General features: G+C 44.6%; 1 protein-coding gene across 1 annotated transcript in view; it reads right to left on the minus strand.

Annotated features, from left to right (window-relative positions):
- LOC110495135 (alpha-1,6-mannosylglycoprotein 6-beta-N-acetylglucosaminyltransferase B-like) overlaps nt 1-11,271 on the minus strand; it is a 158,771-nt gene extending 147,500 nt beyond the window's left edge. Inside the window, exons 1-2 of the mRNA XM_090204797.1 lie at nt 10,291-11,271; nt 1,963-2,075 (exon numbers count right to left, since the gene is read on the minus strand). Coding sequence (XP_090060923.1) covers nt 1,963-2,075; nt 10,291-10,358 — 181 coding nt within the window. The 5' untranslated portion in view covers nt 10,359-11,271. The remainder of the gene's footprint in view (nt 1-1,962; nt 2,076-10,290) is intronic.
- Nucleotides 11,272-11,530: the final 259 nt, after the last annotated feature.

The following is an 11,530-nucleotide window of genomic DNA, read 5'->3' on the forward strand; positions in this document are numbered from 1 at the left end:
AATAGACAAACCCCACAGCTCCCACTGACTAGACAACCCTCAATAGACAAACCCCACAGCTCCCACTGACTAGACAACCCCTAATAGACAAACCCCACAGCTCCCTCTGACTAGACAACCCTCAATAGACAAACCCCACAGCTCCTTCTGACTAGACAACCCCTAATATACAAACCCCACAACTCCCTCTGACTAGACAACCCCTAATAGACAAACCCCACAGCTCCCTCTGACTAGACAACCCTCAATAGACAAACCCCACAGCTCCCTCTGACTAGACAACCCCTAATATACAAACCCCACAACTCCCTCTGACTAGACAACCCCTAATAGACAAACCCCACAACTCCCTCTGACTAGACAACCCCTAATAGACAAACCCCACAGCTCCCTCTGACTAGACAACCCCTAATATACAAACCCCACAGCTCCCTCTGACTAGACAACCCTCAATAGACAAACCCCACAGCTCCCTCTGACTAGACAACCCTCAATAGACAAACCCCACAGCTCCCTCTGACTAGACAACCCTCAATAGACAAACCCCACAGCTCCCACTGACTAGACAACCCTCAATAGACAAACCCCACAGCTCCCTCTGACTAGACAACCCCTAATATACAAACCCCACAGCTCCCTCTGACTAGACAACCCTCAATAGACAAACCCCACAGCTCCCACTGACTAGACAACCCTCAATAGACAAACCCCACAGCTCCCTCTGACTAGACAACCACTAATATACAAACCCCACAACTCCCTCTGACTAGACAACCCTCAATAGACAAACCCCACAGCTCCCACTGACTAGACAACCCCTAATAGACAAACCCCACAGCTCCCTCTGACTAGACAACCCTCAATAGACAAACCCCACAGCTCCCACTGACTAGACAACCCCTAATATACAAACCCCACAGCTCCCTCTGACTAGACAACCCCTAATATACAAACCCCACAGCTCCCTCTGACTAGACAACCCTCAATAGACAAACCCCACAGCTCCCACTGACTAGACAACCCTCAATAGACAAACCCCACAGCTCCCACTGACTAGACAACCCCTAATAGACAAACCCCACAGCTCCCTCTGACTAGACAACCCCTAATATACAAACCCCACAGCTCCCTCTGACTAGAAAACCCCTAATATACAAACCCCACAACTCCCTCTGACTAGACAACCCCTAATATACAAACCCCACAACTCCCTCTGACTAGACAACCCCTAATATACAAACCCCACAGCTCCCTCTGACTAGACAACCCCTAATATACAAACCCCACAGCTCCCTCTGACTAGACAACCCTCAATAGACAAACCCCACAGCTCCCACTGACTAGACAACCCTCAATAGACAAACCCCACAGCTCCCACTGACTAGACAACCCCTAATAGACAAACCCCACAGCTCCCTCTGACTAGACAACCCCTAATATACAAATCCCACAGCTCCCTCTGACTAGAAAACCCCTAATATACAAACCCCACAACTCCCTCTGACTAGACAACCCCTAATATACAAACCCCACAACTCCCACTGACTAGACAACCCCTAATATACAAACCCCACAGCTCCCTCTGGCTAGAAAACCCTCAATAGACAAACCCCACAGCTCCCACTGACTAGACAACCCTCAATAGACAAACCCCACAGCTCCCTCTGACTAGACAACCCTCAATAGACAAACCCCACAGCTCCCACTGACTAGACAACCCTCAATAGACAAACCCCACAGCTCCCTCTGACTAGACAACCCTCAATAGACAAACCCCACAGCTCCCTCTGACTAGACAACCCCTAATATACAAACCCCACAGCTCCCTCTGACTAGACAACCCCTAATATACAAACCCCACAACTCCCTCTGACTAGACAACCACTAATAGACAAACTCCACAGCTCCACTTAGATAGGGCCAGCGACACACACACACTCACACAAATAGTGTTTTCTCTACCTTCTGTCCGGATGGTGAAGGGGGAGTCCCCAAGCCTCTTGGCTGAGAACTGTCCCCCCAGGGAGGTCATTAGAAAACACAGGCTGAAGAAGCCGATCCCCACCACAAATATCCTGGATGGAGGGGTGGGAGGGAAGACAAGAGAGAGGGAGAGGAGAGAGAACGCATGGACGAGAAGAGGGAGGAGAAGGAGAGAGAGTGGGAGAGAAGTGATGAAAGAGGGCGGGAGGGAGGAAAGTGAAAGATTGTTGACGAGAAGAGAGAAGTATGAAGAGATAGGACGAAGGGAGGAAGAGAAGAAAGGAACAGTCAGAAAGCAGATCAAGGACAGCAGCACAGTAAAGAACATACATTAGGAAACACAGGCAATTAGACCGACCCAGCTGAGGAAATGAAAGTCAAAACGTCAGGGAACATTTTAGTTCCCGTCTCCCTCCCCCTGCTAACTGGCACCCCCATCCAGGCATCCTCAGGTTCCCCAATTAGGGACAAGCAGCTCCTTCCAAAATTCCGATAATTGATGTATTGTGTCACGCACACCAGAGATAAAGAGGAGGCTTCCTCCTTCATTCCCCACGGGGCTAAACGAACGATGCCGGCTGGCTGGCACATTCTGTAACGGACTATGACAGTGAGTAGGGGAGGAGAGGAGTATACGTTGCCCACGCTTCATTCTACCTAGACATCCCTGTATGCAGAGTACGCTACAGTAGATAAACAACCGCCTCTACCCACCACTACTTGTGCATGTCTACACAGTCAGATACAGTATGCCTCTACACTTATGCATTCTCGGAGCAAGAGCATTGGACCGTTATAGTACGTACAGTAGCAAATGATGCAGTGCTAGCCACATACTGTATGCCTTTGTTACTGTGCCAGCAGAGGAAAGCTAGAACTCACAATAGCGAGACAAATGATTGAATAATTCATGCTGTAGCTTGACTCTGAAGCGGAGCGAGTGGAGTTTGCTAGAACGCTGGATTCCGTGAAAGTTTTGACACTCCATGAACAGTAAAAAGCAATGTCATGTGAGTTCAGATTTAACATACTGGGATAATTGCAAGATATTGAATGTAGAACGATGCTGTCGAGAGTGATAAAGAACGGGGGGGGGGGGGGCTCAGTCCGGCTTTCAACTTACTCTTGAAAGTTGTGATTGTGGAACGTGAAAGGTACCATTTTGAAATGGAGTATTGCATCATCAGTCGTCCTCTTGGCCATGTCAGTCATTGCATCATCAGTCGTCCTCTTGGCATGTCAGTCATTGCATCATCAGTCGTCCTCTTGGCATGTCAGTCATTGCATCATCAGTCGTCCTCTTGGCATGTCAGTCATTGCATCATCAGTCGTCCTCTTGGCATGTCAGTCATTGCATCATCAGTCGTCCTCTTGTCATGTCAGTCATTGCATCATCAGTCGTCCTCTTGGCATGTCAGTCATTGCATCATCAGTCGTCCTCTTGGCATGTCAGTCATTGCATCATCAGTCGTCCTCTTGGCATGTCAGTCATTGCATCATCAGTCGTCCTCTTGGCATGTCAGTCATTGCATCATCAGTCGTCCTCTTGGCATGTCAGTCATTGCATCATCAGTCGTCCTCTTGGCATGTCAGTCATTGCATCATCAGTCGTCCTCTTGTCATGTCAGTCATTGCATCATCAGTCGTCCTCTTGGCATGTCAGTCATTGCATCATCAGTCGTCCTCTTGGCATGTCAGTCATTGCATCATCAGTCGTCCTCTTGTCATGTCAGTCATTGCATCATCAGTCGTCCTCTTGGCATATCAGTCATTGCATCATCAGTCGTCCTCTTGGCATGTCAGTCATTGCATCATCAGTCGTCCTCTTGTCATGTCAGTCATTGCATCATCAGTCGTCCTCTTGGCATGTCAGTCATTGCATCATCAGTCGTCCTCTTGGCATGTCAGTCATTGCATCATCAGTCGTCCTCTTGGCATGTCAGTCATTGCATCATCAGTCGTCCTCTTGGCATGTCAGTCATTGCATCATCAGTCGTCCTCTTGTCATGTCAGTCATTGCATCATCAGTCGTCCTCTTGGCATGTCAGTCATTGCATCATCAGTCGTCCTCTTGGCATGTCAGTCATTGCATCATCAGTCGTCCTCTTGGCATGTCAGTCATTGCATCATCAGTCGTCCTCTTGGCATGTCAGTCATTGCATCATCAGTCGTCCTCTTGGCATGTCAGTCATTGCATCATCAGTCGTCCTCTTGTCATGTCAGTCATTGCATCATCAGTCGTCCTCTTGGCATGTCAGTCATTGCATCATCAGTCGTCCTCTTGTCATGTCAGTCATTGCATCATCAGTCGTCCTCTTGTCATGTCAGTCATTGCATCATCAGTCGTCCTCTTGGCATGTCAGTCATTGCATCATCAGTCGTCCTCTTGTCATGTCAGTCATTGCATCATCAGTCGTCCTCTTGTCATGTCAGTCATTGCATCATCAGTCGTCCTCTTGTCATGTCAGTCATTGCATCATCAGTCGTCCTCTTGGCATGTCAGTCATTGCATCATCAGTCGTCCTCTTGTCATGTCAGTCATTGCATCATCAGTCGTCCTCTTGTCATGTCAGTCATTGCATCATCAGTCGTCCTCTTGGCATGTCAGTCATTGCATCATCAGTCGTCCTCTTGGCATGTCAGTCATTGCATCATCAGTCGTCCTCTTGGCATGTCAGTCATTGCATCATCAGTCGTCCTCTTGGCATGTCAGTCATTGCATCATCAGTCGTCCTCTTGGCATGTCAGTCATTGCATCATCAGTCGTCCTCTTGGCATGTCAGTCATTGCATCATCAGTCGTCCTCTTGGCATGTCAGTCATTGCATCATCAGTCGTCCTCTTGGCATGTCAGTCATTGCATCATCAGTCGTCCTCTTGGCATGTCAGTCATTGCATCATCAGTCGTCCTCTTGGCATGTCAGTCATTGCATCATCAGTCGTCCTCTTGTCATGTCAGTCATTGCATCATCAGTCGTCCTCTTGTCATATCAGTCATTGCATCATCAGTCGTCCTCTTGGCATGTCAGTCATTGCATCATCAGTCGTCCTCTTGTCATGTCAGTCATTGCATCATCAGTCGTCCTCTTGTCATGTCAGTCATTGCATCATCAGTCGTCCTCTTGTCATATCAGTCATTGCATCCCTTTAGAGAGATATTTATAACTTGTCGGAATTGTCCAGATCAACCAGCCCATGTCAGCTAATGTTTTTTAGCCCATAGATTTGTTTGTCATTTTTCGAGTCACTCAAATATCACATGAATACACATTAGACATGGCGAGACATATAGAAAGTGAGCGTTAAAAACGACATCTTTTCTCTTCGCCCCGTGAACAAAATGTGTAGAATTGCAGTAAATAAGCTTTAAAACCTGCAGAATGTTCTCTCCGCCAACAAGAGGGGTATTAGTTTGTGTCATGAACAGTGCTTGTGCCTACACAAATAGACGTGGTGTGCACCCACGGGGGGGGGGGGGCTCGGGATGTTCCCCAATGGTGGAAGTGGGAGGGGGGCTGAGCGAAAAGGTTTAGGAACCCCTGATTTAGACAGAGCATAATGACAGAATAAGAAGCTGAGGTAGGGAAACCATAAAAATATCAGCCTAGAACAAACAGCATGGAGACATTCATTATTGACTGTAGATATGTCTTTTTCCCCGGGAAATGGAACATTGTGGAATATTGAAATATCACATCCATCTGCTCCAGCATACTGTGTGAGTACGTCTGGATGATTCAATCGCTGTCTGGGGGAGCGGAGAGACGAATCCTGTAACAGATTTGAATCCTATAACATATGTTTTTATCTGGCGAGGGGGGTGGGGGGGGGGTGGAGGAAGGTTGGATTACAGCAGGGTGTATCTTGGATTATCGTCCAGTAGCCCTAACTGGGATTGGGATTATTTACCTGGCTATGACCATCTGGTCACAAAGCTATTTGAGAAAGTCATAGAGTTGTGGGGTGCGTCCTAGTACTGTTGAATGACTTCATTTTCTGTTCCCTTTCCTTTGGGCCACTGACCATAGGCAGGTACAGTAGTTAACAGTGGAGGCTGAGGGGAGAACGGCTCATAATAATGAGTAGCGGAACAAATGGAATGGCAGCAAGCAGCTGGAAACCACGGAAACCATGTGTTTGATGTATTTCATACCAAATCACTCCGACCATGCTGCTTCTACCAATCCATTTTGTTCAGGTCAGTGAGTAAACTAAGGGAAATAAGGGGACAAGGACAGCAATGTAATACTATGTGGACGCAGTCAAACTCAGAGGGAACAGGAGCTGATTAAATGGAAAAAGCAAAGGGCTCAAGTCAACTTCTCTTTCTAATCCCTCATTTCCCAAACTTCTCCCTGTGACCTTTGGGCTTCTTTGGGCTCTATAATCCTGAACAAGGCCATATGGAGTGTGTGTGTGTGTGTGTGTGTGTGTGTGTGTGTGTGTGTGTGTGTGTGTGTTAATGTGTATGTGTGTGTGTGTGTGTGTAATGTGTATGTGTGTATGCATAAGTATGCTTTGCCATGGGCACGTGTACGTTGTCCCTAATGCTTCTGCATGGTGATGCAGTGTTCTTTTCAATGATGTGTGCTTCGGAGTGCATGTCTGTCAAAGCACTGCGCCCCAGTCCCGTCTCAGGGCGATCGATTCCATCTTTCCTCCCTTATTGTTTATCCCTATTTCAAAGCCCCTCCATGAGGGTGATAGAGGACCTGAGGGTGATAGAGGGCCTGAGGGTGATAGAGGACCTGAGGGTGATAGAGGACCTGAGGGTGATAGAGGACCTGAGGGTGATAGAGGACCTGAGGGTGATAGAGGGCCTGAGGGTGATAGAGGGCCTGGGGTGATAGAGGGCCTGAGGGTGATAGAGGACCTGAGGGTGATAGAGGACCTGAGGGTGATAGAGGACCTGAGGGTGATAGAGGACCTGAGGGTGATAGAGGACCTGAGGGTGATAGAGGACCTGAGGGTGATAGAGGACCTGAGGGTGATAGAGGACCTGAGGGTGATAGAGGACCTGAGGGTGATAGAGGACCTGAGGGTGATAGAGGACCTGAGAGTGATAGAGGACCTGAGGGTGATAGAGGTCCTGAGGGTGATAGAGGACCTGAGAGTGATAGAGGACCTGAGGGTGATAGAGGACATGAGGGTGATAGAGGACCTGAGGGTGATAGAGGACCTGAGGGTGATAGAGGACCTGAGGGTGATAGAGGACCTGAGGGTGATAGAGGACCTGAGGGTGATAGAGGACCTGAGAGTGATAGAGGACCTGAGGGTGATAGAGAGGTGATAATAAAGGAGGATTAGACACAGGGCCTGCCGGACTCCTCTCTAATTAAAACGCTTAAAGTAAATGCTTGGGTCGGGTAATTGGATCAGACGCACAGATCCGCTATCTCCTAATTGGCTTGCAGCACGTACCTACGCTTATCAGATCTCGCCCCCAGGTTGATTGAAGTGAACCGGCGGTTGGGTTGTTTGGTGCTCAGCAGACAGTTTTCTAATAATTTGGTAGGCTGTTTTTTTCTGCAGTCTTCCGCTTACGTTCATTGTTACTGATGTTAATGGGACAATTAGGATTGCCCTCTGTATAATGATTTTTTTAATGATTTGTTTTGAATGTAGGCTAGTTCACAGAGGCAGACCAATTCTGACATTTTTACCACTAATTGGTCTTTTGAGGGTAGTTGATTTTTTTCCCTAGTTTACATTCCCTCTTCTGCTCGCATTTTCCATATAAGCAATGGCTTTACTTACTCTTGTTATTACCCTAATAAAGTTTAGAAAGCAAACCTTGTGAAGGTATGGTGTGGCTATTATTAAGCTTTAGCTACTGCAGGCCTATGATATGAAGGCAGTGTGCCACGGCGCTCCAACTGACTATGACGGTTGAACTTGAGGTGAGGAAGACTGTTTCAGGCCTACCAGAGTTACTCCTAGAATCTAACAATATAATGCTTATCTTTATACAAAGAATATATATGTAAAATCTTTGTCTATATATGTATTTTTTAAATGACATTTTATATATATATATATATATATATATATATATATATATATATATATATATATATATATATATATATATATATATATATATATATATATATTAATCCAAACTGTGCAGTGGCCAATTAAGGAATGGAAAGAGACATCTGTTAAAAAACACTAAAAAGTTTAACTACATTCGGAGATTGTCAAGCCAAGCCTTCGATACTGAGTAAGGAGGGATGTGCTTTCTGTTTGTCTAGATTGACAGTCTACTTATTTCTGGTGTTGAAGTGATATTGAAGTGCCCAAAGTCAATATACGTTGTTTCATTGGTTGCGTGTTGCATTGACACAAAAACCTGTTGGTGGAAAATGTGTTGCATATATTTTATATAATTAGAAATATAGCATCAAAATGTTGAAAATGTGATTGCCTGCAGTCGGCTCTGATCGTAGTGTAATCTAAATGCAGCCTGATTGAACCTCAAATCTGCACACTAGGATTTGAGGTCAAAGCCTTTGAACCAGAGAAAATGATAAGGGTTTATAAAAAATATAAACATTTTTACAGAATGGAGAATTTATATCAATGTTAACCCCTTGGGGGACAGGCCGAGACAATGGAAAAAATCCGGATGCACTACAGAAGGATGGCAGACCGTGACAGACTGACTTGCTATTCCAATGGTTAACGTGTATAAAATACCCCCTTCATATCTACAGTACAGTGCCTTCAGAAAGTAGAAGTGCCTTATAAGTGCCTTCAGACTTATTCCACATTTTCTTGTGAATTCAAAATTGATTAAATATCATCTGTTCACCCATCTACACACAATACTCCATAATGACAAAGTGCAAAACATATTTTTAGACATTTTTGCTAATTTGTGCAAATTAAATACAGAAATGGCTCATTTACATAAATTTTCACACCCCCCAGTCAATACTTTGTAGAAGCATCTTTGGCAGTGATTACAGCTGTGAGTCTTTATGGGTAAGTCTCTAAGAGCTTTCTACACCTGGATTGTGCAACATTAGCCCATTATTTATTTTTTTTATTCTTCAAGCTCTGCCAAATTGGTTGTTGATCATTTCTAAACAACCATTTTCAGGTTTTGCCATAGATTTGAAGTAGATTTAAGTCTAAACTGTAACTCGGTCACTAAGGAACCTTCTTTTTAAGCATTTCAGTATAGATTTGGCCTTGTGTTTTAGGTTATTGTCCTGTTGAAAAATGTATTAATCTCCCAGTGCCTGGTGGAAAGCAGACTGAAGCAGGTTTTCCTCTAGGATTTGACCTGTGCTTAACTCCATTCCGTTTATTTTTTATTCTGAGAAACGCCCCAGTCCTTAACCACTACAAGCATACCCATAACATGATGCAGCCACCACTCTGCTTGAAAATATGGAGAGTGGTACTCAGTAATGTCAATTGCATTGACAAATGTTATGCTGTATTACTTCAGAGCCCCGTTGTAAACAGGATGCATTATTTTCACTGAGTTAAAGGTTAGTATTGTGGAGTAACTACAATGTTGTTGATCTGTCCTCAGTTTTCTCCTATCACAGCCATAAACTCTAACGGTTTTAAAGTCACCATTGGCCTCATGGTGAAATCCCTGAACGGTGTATTTCCTCTCTCCAGCAACTGAGTTAGGAAAGACCCTTGTATCTTTGTAGTGGTGGACTAGGTGTATCGAAAAACATGACTCAATTTTGACATTATGGGGTATTGTGTGTAGGTCCTGGTCAAAAGTAGTCCACTATATAGGGAATATGGTGCCATTTGGGAATATGGTGCCATTTGGGAATATGGTGCCATGCTAATGAAGCAAACCAAGCTCGTTAGCTCGCTAGGTTGATAATGCGCTTTACGTGCTTCCTGTTGACATACGGATACAGCTGTGAACACGGGAATGTCATCTCTAATTTAATCTCGTTTCTCTGTTAGAGGAGGGAAAAAAAACAGCTGGTGTTGTCGGGAGACTCCGTCAACAGATTACCAAACACACTCACGCGCATGCAGGATGGTGGATGAAAACACCCATGCAGGCACACGTACTGCTGCCAATGTATCCGTTTATTGTAATATAATTATGGTCAGGGATTAGGTGTAGCCTATAGACATGCTGGTGATTCAATACATTAATTCTCGTCATTGATTAGGTTGAATGACAAATAACCTTTAAGTTTAATAACAATAAGTTGGGCTTTTAAAAAGAAATGTGCTATTCCATGACAATATCTTCATTTGTAATAAATGAATACCAAAGCCTAGAGTGGAAATATTAGGCTACACATTATTTGTCTCTTACCTGAAAGGTTTGAACGTCACAAGCCATCTTCTAACCATTATTTTACCGTCGATGTTGCCAGTAATCATTTCCCAAAACACGCAACCAAACAAGCGACCCCCGACATCGTTAACCTCGCAACCTGGGCCTCAACTAGGTGCTGAAACTGCTGCCGCCTGCGTTTTAGGGATTCAACGTTTTAGGGGTTTAACTCCCAGAAAATAGTCAGATGTGAGATTTTATCCATAAGTTTTCGTTTAATTGAATCCGCGAACAGTATCTTAAACGAGAGTTCTGACTTCTTGAAATCTGAGCGAAGTCTGTGTTTTTAATCCTACGTTTTAGATTGCATTATGTCACTTTGCAAATTAAAAAAGAAAAATCCCGATTTTAGTCGCTGCAGATTGTCCGGGTAACTGGAACGATATGGTCTGCCGCGTATTAGAGCAGCATTCCTCAAAGCAGATGTGGAAGAAAATTTAGACCGAATCAGTGCAACTTGGTCTCCAAAATCCCTGTTCCCAATATGTACACTCAGAGAACGAAGTCTATTGGGTGCCTTTCCTCTCCGAAGAAAGCAATGAACTAATGCGCCTTAGAGCGTTTGTCCTCCCGTATCCTTTGAGGGCTTTACTCAACCTCCTTTCCACGCGAGTGCTTTTGGGTGTCTGGTTCGGGAGGGTTGAGAAATTGAGGTGCGTTTGATAGTTAGGGTGCTACCTTAAGCACACGATTCGTTATAGCGCCATCTACGGTTTTTGTTCAAGACACCTTGTGCCACCAGTGACATTTATATCATTATATTAATATTATATTAAAGTTTTGCTGACTTAGATAATTATTGTGCAAAAACAGAAAATTGCCTTGCATTGGTAATTGCCTTGCATTGGTAATTTTATAATATTGCATATTGTAAAACTATTTGTCCGGTAGCTCTTTCAAACAAATATTTGTGTAAACTACTCATATTCCAATGTCTCTTCAAATAAATGCCACGCTGATAGCCCATCCAGCGGCGGAGATGTGAACCCTCCGTTATAGCTGTCTATTTCAGGACCATGGACAGCGACCAAACTCTACGTCGATTCAGATGCAACAGTGACACCCAGCGGTCACTTGAACGGCGACCATAGATTCGCTTCATAATAACGACATTCCCTTATATTATACTGCAATGTTGCTTCATTGGTATAGTGTTTATATATGCATCCAGAATACACTGAGTTGTCCTCTATTAAGGTAAGAAGTTGGTGGTTTGATT

Source organism: Oncorhynchus mykiss, chromosome 17 (assembly GCF_057628025.1).
Source record: "Oncorhynchus mykiss isolate SJ-2025 chromosome 17, ASM5762802v1, whole genome shotgun sequence".
NCBI lineage: Eukaryota > Metazoa > Chordata > Actinopteri > Salmoniformes > Salmonidae > Oncorhynchus > Oncorhynchus mykiss.